This window comes from Crotalus tigris, unplaced genomic scaffold, assembly GCF_016545835.1.
Source record: "Crotalus tigris isolate CLP2741 ecotype Arizona unplaced genomic scaffold, ASM1654583v1 scf7180000020815.588926, whole genome shotgun sequence".
In the NCBI taxonomy this organism is placed as follows: Eukaryota; Metazoa; Chordata; class Lepidosauria; order Squamata; family Viperidae; genus Crotalus; species Crotalus tigris.
In genome coordinates this window covers 185951-203140 of record NW_024098197.1, presented here as the reverse complement: position 1 = coordinate 203140, position 17190 = coordinate 185951, and the positions used below count along the sequence as shown (strand labels likewise).

Below are 17190 nucleotides of genomic sequence, written 5' to 3'. Positions count from 1 at the left end.
TGTAAAACTTACATCATCAAACGCCGAAGACACTTTTTGAGAATACTGAATCCCAAAAGCGATCCAGCAAAGGATAGCTCCAAACCACAAGAGGATGGAGAACCCCCCTATCATTTGCTTGAGGAACTTGATGATTTCTGGGGTCGTTTTGGGGGGCGTGAGAGCATTGGGACCGTCACGGGCCAGGATCTCTGCTGCTCTTGCACTCGTCAGGCCCTTCAGCAGACAAGGGAGAGAGTTAAAATTAACAGCTCAGCAATCCTACCACTTTAAAAGCAAACATGAAATTGACAAAACAGTAAATTCTGGGGGGGGGGGAATCTTAATGCAATTTATCATTGAACTAATGTTGGTCTGTCTCTCTGTGCTTGTCTGTACAGATTAGATTCATTTACACAAATACACACACATGCGCATGCATGCCCATCACGCACATGGATGGCCTGAAACCTAAGAACAGGCAATTATGGATTACAATGGCAACAAATATTTAAAGAGCATTACTTCAAGGACAAGAGCACAAATTCTATTTTTAGTGACACACTGAATAGATTTTAATAGCATTGCACTCCTCAGCCCTAACATTTTTGAACTTTCTCTGACCAATATTTACTTACTTTCATGATGCTGGTGCCATATTTTTCTTCTAGTTCTTGAATGCTGAGTTTATGGTCCTCCTGAAACGGTAAGAAAAAGGCAGACATTAAGTTTTTTTTTAATTTGTTGGTTTTATTAGTATCATGTGCTTCTCAAACTGATTCCATGCTTGCCACAAATACAAAATATGTATACATAAAATACTGGATTAGTTTCCTTTGTCGCATCTTGTTATGAGCCACTTGTTAATTACAGCTCTGCCAAAATGTATTAAGGTACTCTATCTTATTAAAATTCTTTAACTTACTGAATAACTCTATGGTTATTCACAAATGTTAACCTCTCATTTGTCCAAAATTCTGCTCTGGCAAAATTTTGCAATGATGTCTTGCTTAAAATGGAAGATATACTGTAATTCCTCCTATTCTTATTGAGAGATAAGATCAATATAAAGCAGCAGCTGAAAGCAGAAGCAGATATAAGGACCAAACAATCTAAGTTATTGCGGTAACTCTTGGTGGGTCTTCTGAAGACTAGGCTGAAATGATAACTCAGGAACCCTAAATAGTTGCTTGTAACAAACCTATCTTGGAAATTATCTGGCGAGAATCAAATTTCTGCAGAGAATCAACTTAATCTTCTGACTAGCTTTACACATCATTGCATCGCCCCAGATTAAGAGATCATTTTTAATGATTTAATTTGTGACTTTTAAGTGGGAATGAATTGTGACTCAATACTGAAATAAATATAAATCAGAAATCTCACCTAGCAATACTAAAAAAAAAACCTTCAGCTTAAGGCCCACTAGAGAGCATACACTTTTTAAATACATTTGCTCTCTAGTTAAGTTTGACTTCTGGAAGCTTCATAGAAACATCCCTGCAGTTTTCTTGACAATATCAAAGGGAATTTGTCCTTGTCTTCTCCCAAAAGGTATTTTTCCCCATCTTCCAACTTATCCTCCACTTCGCTGATTTTCCCATTGTCCTTCATCCAAGAGATAAACCAGGTGCAATCCTACTTAGCTTTTTTACATCAGCTAACCAGGTCAGCTAAGTGCTGCCACCTAGCCGAATATATCAAAATGTTGTTGTCGGTGTTGATTTGGGGACTTTTAAGTCAGACCTGATCTTGACGACCAGAGGGACAAGTCCATGCAGTTCTTTCAGAAGTGTTTTGTCCTTGCCTTCTTCTTCCTGGTCTAAGAGAAAGTGACTGTCCCAACAGGCTTTGTGCCTAAGGCAGGACTAGAACTCACAGTTTCCTCCCTCCCAATCCAACCACTAGACCGAACTGGATTTCTTGAAGAAAATGTCCCTCTGCATTTCTCTTGGAGGAAAGCAAGTTGCATCTGGTGCCGGTCAATTTTCACCATGGCTGATGCGTTTTATGGGAATTGCAAATTAGCAAAAAATTAATCTTGGCTAAATTAAAAGAACACTTTTTAAATATATATATTCTTGCTGTTTAATGATTGTTGCAAGGAAAGAAGGACTAGGAATAAATGTTCACGGAGATCAGAATCATCCAGTCTGGAGGAAAAGCTTGCATTTTTCAAAGAATAAAAAGGAACAAAGAGAAAGTAGCATTGCCCCATGGAAGTACCTATGATCCTTTGAAATGGGGAAAGCATACTCACAAAGGTAGAGTTGAGGAAGGGACTTGGGAGATGCTGCAACATTTAGCATACCTTTTTATTCCCAAATTCCTTACCCCCAACCCCTTTGAAGCCCCAAGTTCTCTTTTAATCCAAATCTTGCCATTTCCCAATTAGACAGCTTCAAGATGGATTGCCCTTTCGTTCTCATTGTCCCGGACAATCCCATCAACTCAGGAATATGGGATAGGAGAGAGGTCTCCAAACCTAGCCATTTTCAGACTTGTGGTCTTCAATTACCAGAATGGCTGGCTGAGGAATTCTGGGAGTTGAAGTCCACAAGTCTTAAAGTGGCCAAGCTTGGAGACCCCCCCTCCCCAGGAAAAGACACACACATATCTGGAAAGCTTTTCGTTGAAGGAGGGCGATTTAAGGGGTTATGGGTGGTATGAGATGCACATGGGAGTATGGATAGCTTCTACTCACCTCCAGATACACAGCAGTATCTCCAAAAGAGCAATCTGCTGAAAGCAACACCATGTCAGCAACCGGACAGATGTGCATCTAATTTAGATGGCTGCAAAGCCTGTGATAATGTTATTGGAGCAGTGTTTGCTTTGCTCTAGCTGAACTTGGCTATTGCAGAGTGATTAGGCGCATTTGAAGCAATCTAATACAGCAGGAACCCTCAGCCAAGAAGCCAGAGCGCTGCCAAGTAGTAGTATGTTGATGATTTTTAATTCCTCTCTCTCTCTCTCTCTCTCTTCCTCCCTTCCTCCCTCTCTCTCCTCCCCCCCCCCACCGTTTCTATCCAAATGAATATTAATCTTCCTGATGAAATCTCGGGTGGAGCTTGACAAACAAGACTTGGCATGAAGGAAAGAGAAAATTCAAGATTGCACTGTTGATATCTTCCTTGTAACGAGGATTGCAAACTGTGTGCAGAGGCATCTAAAAGTGCTTTCTGGCTATCGACAATTAAGATTCGCGGCATTGCGGAAATGTTGTGGCCAGAGAAGACATTGATTTTCCTAATTTAATTGAATGGGCCCAAAGTGGATTATGGCTCTTCTCTTTCTGCGATTCTGTTGCCTTCATTCATAGATCTGGGGCCAATTTGTCAAGGGCAGAGGCTGCTTCCTAAGCAGATCTGCTTTGGAACTGAAGTCTGAGGATTTGTGGGCAGAGGCATCAGCTTAACAAAATTAGGGTAATGACAGTATTTGCTTACCTAATTGAAATGTAATTAACTTGCATATGGAACACCATTTGTATTTGGACAGTAAGGGAGCAAAACTATTTGTTGTCATAGAGATGAGTCATTTAGGAAGCAAATTACTTCCTGTTCCGAGACTGAAACTTTTGTATTAATAATCGTCTTCCCTAAAAAAACAAAAAATCAGGAAAACAAGCGATCTTAATATTCGATCCACCTACTTAGCCCTGTGCAACCAGGAATTAACAAGAATGGTAGGTTGGTATCTGTGAGTGACTTACCAAATCCAGCTCTTTCTTAAGCTCTTCCGTCTTGTTTTTCTTCTTGTTGCCTTTCAAATCTTTTTCCTTTTCGTCTTCCTTGTATCCATCATCCACATCCTTGGTCTCACTTATCTCTATCGAATAGATACCTGCATTTTTCTAAAACGTAATTCAGCAGGAAAGTTAGGTTGACTTATTTTGGTTAAGTTACCAATTTATTTTCAGGGGGTCCTTTAAAAGGGCTCCATCTTGCAAGAAAAACTTCCATTCTACCCTCTACTAGCTCAAATTCTCCTAACTACTTGGAGAACGGTGTGAAATTCTAAAACTGGTGCACGCTTTTTGGGGGGAACAATTTTGCAAAACTTTATCTGAAAATGTACTGTGAGCTGGCTGTTATTAGAATGAAGACTGTGTGCTCCTTTGACCCTTGTGGTACAACAGTCACATCAGTGTGGCTACAACAAGCCAAAAACAATACAATAGCAGATTGCTGGGATGTTATTTTACATTTCTTTGCAAACTGAATCAGATCAACTGAAAACCCAGACAGGGAAGCAAAGTGGATAGAAGAAATAAACCATGTCCTCTACAAACTCTGTGAATCGTTTATATTTTACGGGTAGACTGTGTGGATGGAGTTCACCATTTTTATATACATAACTTCCCAGATTGTAACTGATCTATAAAATCTATAAACTTGCAATCCACTTAAACAACCTGCAAGTGGCTGACTCCATTCCTTTCCAGATTCTTTGAGACTTATTATTATTGCATTGCTAAGCATGGCCATACTTGATAGTAGAGGATCAGATCACCAAATGCATTTCTGGTTGCCATACCAATAAGGAATGCAGCTAAAAATCCTTTAAAAAGCCCTTTTGTTTTCATTTTTCAACCATACATGGCATTTATTTTTATTTTGTCTACCATTGATAGATCTTTTAATTATTTTTCTCCCTGTGGGTTTTTTTTTTTTTTGTAACCCTCGTATTCCATTTTTTCCCTCTAATTGTTATTATCAGGAGTCCCATAATTTAGCTTAAATATTCATAAGTTTAATTACTGTTTGAGGGTTTTACAAAAAGGAAAATATTTTCAATTACAAGCATTTATTTTTCCTTCATATCGTCTCAAATCTCATCTTCTCCTATTTGGGATTTCCAAAGTACTGTTCCATAATATTCCATAATATTCACCCTTTTCTCTGTATTTAGCAAAAAAGAACAACAAAGTGACGCAAGGTCTAGAGGATAAACTGTACGATGAACAATTAAGGGACCTAACTATAGTCTAATGGAGAAGAACCAGAGGTGACGTAATAGTACTTGAGGGGCTGCCATAAAGAAGAGGGAGTCAAGCTATTCTCCAAAGCACCTGAAGGCAGGACAAGAAGTAACAGATGGAAACTTATCAAGGAGAGAAGCAACCCATAGCTAAGGAGAAATTTCTGACAGGGAGAACAATTAATCAGAGGAACAACTTGCTTCCAGAAGTTGTGAATGCTGTGACACTGGAAGTTTTTAAGAAGAGATTGGACAATCATTTGTCTGAAATGGTATAGGGTCTCCTGCTTGAGCAGGGGATTGGACTAGAAGACCTCCAATCTCTTTTGTCTTGGACAGGACCAGCTTTTTCTTATGCTGTCCTAGCACTTAAGACTTACAGCCATAGAAGCCTAGAAGTATAGAGCTGGAAGGGACCACAATGATCATCTAGGCCAAACTTCTGCAGTTAATTAACCCATCATGAAAGGTGACTATCCATCCTCTCCAGTGGTGGGATTCAGCTGGTTCGCACCACTTCGGCAGAACCGGTAGCTAATTTTTTTGTTGCCCAGGCCCAGAACAGACTTCCAGAAGCAGCAGCCACATAGAGAACCAGTTGTTCACATATTTGAGTCCACCTCTCTCTAAAAATTTCCAGAGATGCACAGCCATCACCAAAAGATTGCCCCACTTGCACGCAGAAGCCTAAAAATATTGCTGCAATAGATAATTAGCTCTATTGCATATTACAAAATAGCGGCCAACATCTATGAATTCCTGGGAGTTAATGATTTCAGCTACCTGAACCTGTGAATACGACATAGTCTTTCATTTTTAGATATTAGGGTGCTTCTTTCAGTCTCAGGTCATTCTGGTTAGGGTGCCTGAGTTTGCTAAGAATGACAAGGGGATTTTAAAAAGCCTTGCCTCTGAAATGAGACATTTATCAGAATCCTTCCCCAGCTGATGCTTTCCCAATGAGTGAATTCAAAGGACCATCGCTCAGAAGAAACTTCAGTTTCACCATCGGATTTCTCCAGCAAAAGGGCTGAGTTGCAGATAATGAGAAGGATCATTTAAGAAGAGACCAGAGAATCATTTGGCTGAAATGGTCTAGGGTCTCTTGCTTGAGTAGGGAGTTGGACTAGAAGACCTCCAAGGTCCCTTCCAAATCTGTTATTCTGTCATTTCTGTTTGGTTATCATTTACATGAGGTCTTGGAGAAATATTGTCATTTATTCTAGATAATCCTAAGTGATAGATGTGTGTGTGTGAGAGAGAGAGAGAGGGGGGGGGAGGGACTCCTCTCTTTCCATCTATGATCAAGTTTATAATTCTGCATAAGTACAAAAGTCAGGAAAAGTATTTTCTATAGGATTTCTCTCTCTCTCTCTCTCCCTCCCTCTTTCCCTTCCTCCTTCCCTCCCTCCCTCCCTCCCTCCCTCTCTCTCTCTCTCTCTCTCTCTCTCCCTCTCTCTCTCTCTCTCTCTCTCTCCCCATCTCTCCGTCCCTCCCTCCCTCCCTCCCTCCCTCCCTCCCTCTCTCTTTCTCTCCCCAAAATGTCTTTAGGTTGTCTGAAAACCAAGCTCCTTCATCAAAAACCCTCTTGGTAAAATTTTGCTGCCTGTTGCATGTCCTCCCCAAAAAGGCTCGTAAATCTTCAAGACCCCAGAGAAGCCAACTGTTCGATTATTCAGTTCCCAATTTACTCACCTTTCCCATTTTGTGAGTTCCTCTTCCTTGGAACGGGGAAGACAATGGAGGAAAACGGATGTCTGGGAGGCCGATCAATCAGTGTAATCGGTGGATCACAAACACTTAGATCAAAAGTACCAGAGAAGGCTGGCAACCAGCTAGACCCCAGAAGTTGGAATAGAAGAGCCCTGGAAGAAAAGAGCTTTTCAGATTTTGTAAGCTCCTAGTAGGTGATCCAAGGTGAGCTGGAGCCCTCTTCACATTTAGGCATCCTTTGGATGTGACAGGTTCACCTCCCTGTGGGAAGCATCTGTTGCTTGTTGGCCTTTTTATGAAGGCAGCTAGGCCACGCCCCCTTGTCATCTCCAAGTCATTCCAGGCTCGGCTTCACTCAACAGTAGGTGGAACCACACCACAATAATAGGCAGATAAGTCCCAGGTCAATGTTTCTAATTATACTTTGCAAACTTTGTTCCCTTCTCGGGGTCCATAAAAACATTAAGCCATCCTTTTCCTTCCTGTTTTCTTCTTGACTCTCTGTATTAAAGGAACGAAAAGGAAACAGATCCATTTTATAGCTGAGATTCCTTTTCTGATCAGGGAAGAAGAACAGGACAAGGAAGAGGAAAAAAAATTACCTATAAACCGGCGCCAAGTTGGAAAGGGTTGTACCTTATATCGGTGGTCCTCGTCTTACAGCTGAGCCCAAGGTTTCTGTTGCTAAGTTGTTGAGTTTTGCCTCATTTTACAACCTCTTCTTGCCACAGTTGTGCAGTTGTTAAGTTAAAAACAGAGTTGTTACATGGGTCTGTCTTCCTCCTTGACAGAAGGTCGCAAAAGAGGACCGTGTGACCCCCGGGACGCTGCAACCGTCATAAGTATGAGTCAGTTGCCCAGTGCTTGAATTTTGATCACGCAAGATGGGGAAGCTGCAACAGTTGTGTGAAAAACAACTATAAGTTGCTTTTTTTCAGGGCCACCCTAACTCTGATCAGTCACTAAACTAACCGTCATAAGTTGAGGACTATCTGTAATATGGTGGGACCTCTTTGTATAATTAGGATCTCATTTCATTCGTGATTCCTCAGAATTGTTAGATTTCTTATTTTGTAATCTTTACAGTGTAAGGCTAGCAAAACCAGATGGTATGCTATTTGACAGTCTTCAATGGAATGGCAACCAACTAGGGTGTCTGTTCAGAGTTTTTAAACAAGTATCTTTCTTGGTATCCTGATATGAACCTTCAGAATTTGCCTGGAATACCTCTGGAGGTTCTTATCAGGATATCAAGAAAGATACTTGTTTAAAAACTCTGAACAGGTCCAGCTGCTTAAGGGAAAGAAAGAGAAATTAGCTAAATTGTCATAAATGCTTTGTTTGGATTAAAGCAATCAGCTTGGGAAAAGAATCCAGGTCTTTTCACTGGGCTTCTGAAACTGTTCTTATTGCATAACAGTGCAATATATATATATATATATATATATATATATATATATGTGTGTGTGTGTGTGTGTGTGTGTGTGTGTGTGTGTGTGTGTGTGTGTGTAGATTGTATCTCTGTATCTGTGATCATGTACCTTGCCAGGTGTGTGTGTGTGTGTGTGTGTGTGTGTGTTGGTATTAGTTTGCATTCTTTTTCATTTGTTTCGTCTTTATAGTTATATATATATAATTATATATACTGCTCAAAAAAATAAAGGGAACATAAACGTATAGGATCCTATATGTTTGTGTTCCCTTTATTTTTTTGAGCAGTATATATTATTTTTCCCGATTTAACAAAAGCAAAATGCAACTTTAAAAATCTGGTGTAAATGTTTGATATTGGAATAGATCAGTGGTTCTCAACCTGTGGGTCGGGACCCCATTTGGGGTCGAATGACCATTTCACGGGGATCGCCAAACAAGGCTGTCCACCATTTTTCCCCCTTTTCTTTGGCCATGCCCCTGGCACCCAGTGATGTATAAGTGGTTGGGGGTCACCACAACATGGGGAACTGTATTATGGGGTCGCGGCATTAGAAAGGTTGAGAACCACTGGAATAGATGGTGGCATGGGGAGACAGGATTCAGAGTCTTTTTTTCTACCTCTAACACAGAGGATTATTTTAAGAATCATTTGGCATCTTGAATTTGTTTAATTAGTAGTTTTGCTCTTTTGCATTGTTGTGTAAAACATCTGATTATATCTACATACAGCCACACTTCCTGGAACAGATTTTGGATTAGAAGAAAGCCAGAGATTTCTATAAGAAGGCATTGTCTCAATACATTTTAAAAGTTGTTATCTTTGACCATTCTTTCAATTTTCCATGGCTATTTTTGCCACATTATTTTTGAAAGTAGCTTTCGCATTTTCTTTTTTTAACTCTTATATTTTTGCTCCTCCCTCCCTCCCTCCCTTCCTTCCTTCCTTCCTTCCTTCTCCTAGAGCAGTGGTTCTCAACCTGTGGGTCGGGACACCTGTGGGTCGGGACACACATCTTGGGGGTCGCCAAACAACGCAGTCCGCCATTTTTCCCTCTTTTTCTTAGCTGTGCTACTCCCTTTCATTCTATTGGCTTTTGAAAGCCAATAGAATAGACTCTCTTGAATAGAGTCTAATTCTATTGGCTTTCAAAAGCCAATAGGAATTGTCCAGGCTGTCTCTCCCTGCTGAGCCCACCAAAAGTCCCATTCTGCAAACGGTGCTGCACCAGTTGAGTAGTCCTCGACTTACGACCGGTTGAGTAGTCCTTGACTTACGACCGGTTGGGGGTCGCGGCATTAAAAAGGTTGAGAACCACTGTCCTAGAGACTGCCTATACTAGCCCCTGCAGTTTTCTTGGCAAGATTTTTTAGAAAGATTTTTTCCATTGCCTCCTTCTTAGAGCTGAGAGAAAGGGCCTGGCCGAAGGTCACCCAGCTAGTTTTGTGCCTAAGGCAGGACTACAACTCATTGTCTCCCAATACCTAATATCGTGACCATTGCAGCACATCAAACTGGCTCTTTTTTGTCTTTAATTTTCATACTAATACGAAACAATAGAGGATGACACTATCTAAGAAAAGAAAGAGGGAAATGTATTTTAAAAAGAACATTAAGGAAAGATCACTAATGTTAGAAACATGCCACCTTAACCACAATCATCCCAAGGCCTTGCCAATTCAAATTTGGAATAAAGATGAATTAACCCAGTCCTAGATGAAATACAATCAAACTATTCACCACACTTATTCCTTAAAATTGCGAGAATGAATAAGGAGGCTAAAGCTTAACTATTTTAAATCTGTCACATGAAGATTAAAGTCACTGAAGAAAACTCTGGGGGAAAAATTAAAGACAATAAAAAAGACGCAGATGAAAGATATGATGGGAAATGATGAACTCAAAGATGTAGTTACAGACAAAGAATCCTGATGAAATGATGTCCTTTAGGTTGTGAAGTGTTGAAGGCACTTGTGTAACCAAACGAACATCCCCCATCAATGTAATGCTATCCAGTAGGAAAACGTTTAGGAACATAAGTCTGTAGGTGTGCATATGATGCCAAGAGAACAGTTTTGAAACCCTGAATCTAGACTTCAAGAGACTGAAGGAAACCCTTTAAGCTATTCACACATTAAGCATCACTGTCCCAAGACTTGTTTATTACTTGTGCACCTAGCATTATCAACATGCATAGGTTTATCCCAAATGTACTGTCCAGAACAACATCATGAGAGAAAGAACACTCCTTAAGCTCCATTCTCCTATGGAAATCTTAATTGATATGAATAGGACGAAAGCAGATGCAGCTAGTTCAAACCTGATTAAATGTGAATGCTGGTGAATGGCTAATAATGTAAGAATGAGTTGCTTTCTTGCTTCCTAGGGCTTGACTCACACTTACCATTTCCCTAGGTGTGATTCTGGTGCACCAGTAGTAGATGAATGAAGCTGAGTTTCACTTCTTCTGTGAGAGCATTTTGGAGGCATCCTCTTTTGAATATCAAATTCCCGTCAGATGTTCTACAGGACAGCTCTGTTACGAAATTTCAATCAGGGCATTTGCAAAGCCTTATATCTGAAGGTAAGGAGATTATTTGCTTAAATTGAGAAAGAAAAGATATCTAGGTCAACATCTTGTGGCTTCCCAGAACATCTTATCTAATCCCTCATTCTGGGAAATTCGAAAATCTATTGCTGGATTCCCGTTCTCCCATCCCATCTACTGCTATGTTCTACTCTGTCAGTTCTGAACATGGGATTATTCATTCATTTAAGCCCCAGAGTGTGTATACCAGGTATATCAACCTAGGGAAATATCTCATTTCATTTGCCAAGCAAAATATCAGAAGACCTAGCTCTTGTAGAACCAACTGGACCATTAACCAGAGAAATGTGATCACCTAGAATGGCAGATGGTTGGGAAACTGCCAGCCAGGCAACGAGGAAGGATCGAGCAAGGAATTAATCTTGAGTCATTGTGCAGTCGCGAGAGACCTAGGACTGACCCACCTCCCTTATGTTCCATGGGCCTTTATCTGGTTGTTCCCAAACAGTTTGGGGAGATTCTTGTATTATAGGCAGAATATAGTAAAGTAGTCAAGCTTGAGCCCTCCACGTGCGGATCTGGGTGCTTGTGCCTGACACAGGTTGAGTGAGTAATGCATGGAAACATGCTGAAAGGGAGACCTAGTTTGCATAACAAGTGAGCCACTCCTGCTGCCTTCAAAGAACAATGCCATCCCACTGCCAGTGTCAAAGAAAGATTTAGCATCTGATTTAGTTGGCTTTTTTGCAAGGAGGGAGGGAAGCCAGCTTATTCTTTGCTGCGGGCAGAGAAATGTCGAGGGAGGGGGGAGCTACTCCACCTCCAGTTTTTTCCTGTCACAATTGCTACTCCCAGACTGTTTTCTGAAGGCCTCAGTCCATAGCATAGCAGAAGAAACCCCAATACTTAGCATAGTCCTTGTTGATGACCGATCTGGTAAATTATGTTTCACCATATTGCTTAAGGGACAGACACTCTTTGTCTGGCTCTACTGCTGAGACTTGTCCAGTATCTTGAACCTCTGTCATAGCTCTTATCTTTCTCGGATCCTTGGAACACGCAAGCCCCACCACCACATCAGGTTGGTACCTCACTAGGAGATTATTATTATTATTATTCCTAATTATACTGCATGTAGAACCTTAGGAGATAGATTGGCCTTGACCAGGGGTAGGCAATCTTGGCTCTTTTATGACTTGTGTACTTCAACTCCTAGAATTCCTGAGCCAGCATGGCTGGCTCAGGAATTCTGGGAGTTGAAGTCCATGAGTCATAAAAGAACCAAGGTTGCCTACCCCTGGCCTTGACTCTTGCAATGTGCTCTACCTGAGGCTACCCTTGAATAGTATCTGGAAGCTTCAGTTGGTACAAAATGCAGCCTGCATGGTTTTGTGGCAAGTCTAGATTTGTACATGTGTCTTCTGGGAGCTACGTGGGCTGCTGATTTGTTTCCAGGTCCAAATCAAGGAGCTAGTTCTCACCTTTAAAGCCTGACATGGCTTGAGACCAGATTTTTTTTTTTGAAGGACCATCTCTCCCCAGTCATATCTACCCAATCCACCAGAGTGAGGAAGCAGGGAATGTTACCTTCTCTGAAGGAGGTCTACTCGGGTGGGACCAAGAAGGGCCCTTTTTATGGTGGCATCCTTCCTGTGGAACATCATTCCTGCAGAAATGAGATTGAGCCTTCACAAGGCCCTCAAGTCATGGTTCAACCAATAGGTCTGGAGATCCAGGATGCTATGGAGTCCACCAACTGTCTGATCTCATTGTTGTCACTGGGGATGGGAATATATTGGGTTTTACACTAGGGTTTTGTAAGCTACCCAGAGTCACCACGAATGAGTGAGTTGGGTGGCCCTATAAATTTTCTGAATAAAATAAAAGTAAATAAATAATAATCATCTAAAGGTATTCTGGGGAAACTAGAGGGTTTAATGCGCTCAGGGGTAAAACAGAACGGGGCATCTGGTGCATAGAAACGCAACAAAAGCGAGACATTTCTTTGGGTTTCTTCCATTGAGGCCATGTCTTGAAGAAGAGAGGTCCAAGCTCACCAGGATTCTTGAACTGTGGGAAGTCAACACCCCCCCCCAGAGAAAGAAATATTTTTGGAAATATTTAAAAGGCAGAATATATTTCCCTAAAGGATTTTAAAAGCATAAACCAACCCCACCCCCAAGTCTCTCTGTCCAAGTCTGCAGAATGCAGATGGGATAATCTTTTCATGAAAGACTGGAGTCAGGAAACTGGGACTAGGAAGAAAGATCCCTAGAATCAACAACCCCTCACACCAAAAATCTAAGAGTCATCAGCCACAGTTCCAGGGAAGCAGGATATGACCCTTGGGACATAATAGGATTAACCCACCACTCTCAGAATACCAGAAAGGCACACTCAGACTCAGGTCAAAGTCCATGACACAGGAACAACTCCAAACAAAAGCCCAAGAAGGTATAAAAACCCACCACTCCCTATTACATGTGCTTTCTTTTTTCTTCCAGAGTCATCTTTCTGTCTGGCTCTCCTCTTTAATAAACTACAACCTTTCTAAAGCAGTCACCATGTTGTTTATTCCCAGCTTGGACTGAACCATGATGAAGACTTTTCCTTCAACAGAACCTCACAGAATGTTCTTCTCTGCTTTTATTTTCTCACCAAGAAATGACCTCAAATTCTGACCTGTGACGAACCCTAAGAAAACGCTGGTCAGGACCCAGAATTCCCACTCCATGACTCTCTTGCCATACGAATAATTGCTGATGTATCAGGAGAATTGTTCTTGGCTACCCCTCACCACACTTTCTTAGGAAATCATCTAACACTGATTTCCTTGGCAAACCTGAAGGACATTGTCTCACCTGAATTTGCACAGTATCTTCTTTCTCTTGTGTCCAAGGTCACACCCTGTGCTAATAGGGTTTAGCTCACTGTGGGGGGATCATTTCAGCTGCTGTGTGCTTAGGAGATGTGGTTGATGCTTTGGTGTGTGAGGCAAAGCCATCCAGTTCTGGCTTGTTTAAGAAACCATGCTTAAACTGTGGCTTTACACAATAGGTGAAACTTGGGACACAGCTCACACAACATACTAAGCCAGTTGTAGGAAACTGGTTATTATTGTTTCTGTTTATATCATATATTTGTGAGGTGTGTGTGTGTGTGTGTGTGTGTACGTGTGTGTGTTTATATATGTATATATATCTGTGGAAATTAACCTATTATTAACCAACCCTACTTAAATAAACCATGGCTTAGATGCTGTAGAAAATTGCCACATGGTTGCATTTCTTTGATAATCCAGACTCTTTCCCCTGCCTTCAAGAATTCAGTCCCAATGGGAAATACAGATAGTCCTTAACTTACAACTACTTAGATGGGATGGTAAAAATTGGCAGTTAAAATCTCTGGAAGATTTAGCACAAGAAAATATTATATATTCATGGTTTCAGTACAGACAAATTGTGGATAGATGGAAGGTAGATTGTAATGTGGGTTTGCTCAGAGAAGATGAGAATTTTTTTAAACAAGTAAAAGATCAAAGACGAACTCACATTAGGAGAATTTATGGGGTGTTAGTAGAATTGGACTCAGAAGCAGAATTAGTTAAAGAATGTATGATTAAATGGGCACAAAATTTTGGGGAACCAGTTTTATTAGATACTTGGGAAATTATTTGGGGGAGAAATGTTAAATTTACACAAGCTCAGAATTTAAGGGAGAATTTTTATAAAATGTTTTACAGATGGCACCTTGATCCACAAAAAATGTCTCGTATGTATCCTGACCTACAGCCTAAATGTTGGAGATGTGGATGTCTGGATGCTACTTATTATCATATCTGGTGGTTGTGTAAAAATATAAAAGCCTTTTGGATTAAGATATGGTGGAATATTCAAAGAATTTTTAGAAGGAGGGTAAAATTTACCCCACAATTGTTTTTGTTAGGTATTGTTATTGATTGGGATACCAAGGAGGTTACATTGATGTTAAATTTAATTACTGCTGCAAGGTTGTTAGTAGGGCAATGCTGGAAGAAGGAATCTTTGCCTACTTTGCAAGAGTGGCTTTTCAAAGTTTCTTATTTGGCGGAAATGGCAAAGATCTCGGCTTTCTTGAAGGATCAATCGCAAGAGAAGTATGTTGCGGTATGGAAAAAATGGATAGATTTTATACAACATAAGTTGGATATAAAAAAATATTATTTAGTTTTTTAATAATTTATATTTAAAATAGAATATTTTGCTTTCTTTTTTTCTCTTTTTTTTCTTCTTTCTGTTCTTCTTTTTCTCTTTTTTGTTTTTTTTTAAATATATACTATTGTTAATTATTTTATAATTTTTCTAATTAATGTATTTAGATTTTTAACTAATGCTAGATTCATTTATGGTTTATATTTTTTTCTTAAGATTTTTTTCGGTCAAATTTTAATTAAGCCTATATTCAGCTCTGGGAAGATCAGGGCTGGGAATGGGAGGGTTGGGGAGGTGGGGGGGAAGATTGTTTTGTTTTGTTTTTGTTTTTGTAACATTTTAAAAATTTAATAAAAATTATCTTTGGAAAAAAAAAAAAAGAATTCCGTCCCAATGGGAAATACAGATAGTCCTTAACTTACAATCATTCCTTTAGTGACCATTCAAAGTTACAACAGAGCTGAAAAAAAACACTGACTTGCAAGTGGTCCTCACACTTAGAACCATCCCATGATCAAAATTCAGGTACTTATCAGCCACCATTTATTTATGGCAGCATCACATGATCACCATTTTCTACCTGGTCCTATGGTTTACAACAAGCCAACTCAATGGGGGGGGGGGCAGACCCAGGTTTGCTTAACAACAGTGTGACTCGCTTAACAACGGCAGTGATTCTCTAACCACCATGGCAAAAAGGTTATAAAACCAGGCGCAACATCCATCTTGCTTAGCCACAGAAATTCTGCTCCCCATTGGGGTCATAAGCCGAGGAATGTGTATACATATCCAGAGACACCAGTCCAAATGAAGAGAGTGCATCATAAACCCAACGTCCAATTGATGCATTTGTGTTCTGCATCATCAGGTCTGATCGAAGTATCGAAGTTACATCTTTTGTGCCATGATGTCATGATGCACAAGACAATCTTTGCCCCCCACCCTCTGCCCCCAGGCCTATTTCTCTTCCTCCCCCCCCCCTTTTTTTTTTTTGATCAGCATCCTGGAAAAATAGATGACGTCTTCTATGAAGGGGAATATCTCAGGCCAGGCCTTCCACAGAGACACAAGGAGGATCCTCTTTCATCAGAGCTGACCTGCCTGACACGTTGCACTTTACAAAGCTGCGAAAGTCCCCCTTGTGCAAAAATAAGGACAGCCATAAAAGCGCTGGAGCAAATCCCTCTCCTTCTTCTTCCTTCTTCCTGGAATTTGCTTGGCTGTCATTGCTACCCTGATCTCCTACTACGTCAGGGCAGATGAGGGCCCTTGTCACTTCCCAGCAGATGACCTTTAGGCTCAAATGATAGAAAATAGATTGGTCCTGGGAGGGAGAAAAGTGACAAACGCAGAACCAAATCTGGCTTGTTGTTGTTGTTAATTGCGAAGTCGTGTCCGACCCATCGCGACCCCATGGACAATGTTCCTCCAGGTCTTCCTGTCCTCTATCATCTTCTGGAGTCCATTTAAGTTCACGCCTCCTGCTTCAGTGACTCCATCCAGCCACCTCATTCTCTGTCGTCCCCTTCTTCTATTGCCCTCAATCTTTCCCAGCATTAGGCCCTTCTCCAGTGAGTCCTTCCTTCTCATTAGGTGGCCAAAGTATTTGAGTTTCAACTTCAGGATCTGGCCTTCTAAAGAGCAGTCGGGTTGATCTCTTCTAGGACTGACCGGTTTGAACGCCTTGCAGTCCAAGGGACTCGCAGGAGTCTTCTCCAGCACCATAGTTCAAAGGCCTCAATTCTTTTGCGCTCAGCCTTTCTTATGGTCCAACTTTCACAGCCATACATTGCAACTGGGAAAACCATGGCCTGGACTATACGCACTTTTGTTGGCAGGGTGATGTCTCTGCTTTTTAGAATGCTGTCTAGATTTGCCATAGCTTTCCTCCCCAGGAGCAAGCGTCTTTTAATTTCTTGGCTGCAGTCCCCATCTGAGGTGATCTTTGAGCCCAGAAAAATAAAATCTGTCACTACCTCCATTTCTTCCCCATCTATTTGCCAGGAATTGAGAGGGCCGGATGCCATGACTTTGGTTTTCTTAATGTTGAGTTTCAAGCCAACTTGAAACTTCAGCCAAATCTGGCTGGAGGGAGTCAAACTCCACCATCCATCCTTTGCTCTTGGAGAACCAAGGGGACCTCAAGGGAAATTCCAGAAATAAATAATTACAATGCCATCTGAAACTAAGACTGATCCAAGGTCTAGGGGAGGATCCTTTAGAAGGGAGCTGCGTGCTGACATCAGTATCGATGTATAGAACATAGAATCCTAGGGCTGGAAGGGACATCAGAGGTCTTCTAGTCTAACCCCCTGCTCAAGGCAGGAGATCTTATACCAGGGGTC

At 41.0% G+C, this 17190-nt stretch overlaps 1 protein-coding gene and 1 long non-coding RNA gene across 2 annotated transcripts in view; one reads left to right on the top strand and one right to left on the bottom strand.

Annotated features, from left to right (window-relative positions):
* The window catches only part of ATP12A (ATPase H+/K+ transporting non-gastric alpha2 subunit), a 31200-nt gene extending 24075 nt beyond the window's left edge, over nucleotides 1–7125 (bottom strand). The window contains exons 1-4 of the mRNA XM_039368524.1: nucleotides 6658–7125; nucleotides 3695–3835; nucleotides 618–677; nucleotides 13–216 (exon numbers count right to left, since the gene is read on the bottom strand). Of these exons, the coding sequence (XP_039224458.1) occupies nucleotides 13–216; nucleotides 618–677; nucleotides 3695–3835; nucleotides 6658–6666 (414 nt within the window). The 5' untranslated portion in view covers nucleotides 6667–7125. The remainder of the gene's footprint in view (nucleotides 1–12; nucleotides 217–617; nucleotides 678–3694; nucleotides 3836–6657) is intronic.
* Nucleotides 2412–14006, top strand: LOC120319553. The gene is made up of 3 exons (XR_005559791.1): nucleotides 2412–2918; nucleotides 10523–10691; nucleotides 13160–14006. It is a non-coding gene; the product is annotated as an uncharacterized LOC120319553 (long non-coding RNA).
* The last annotated feature ends 3184 nt before the right edge of the window (nucleotides 14007–17190 follow it).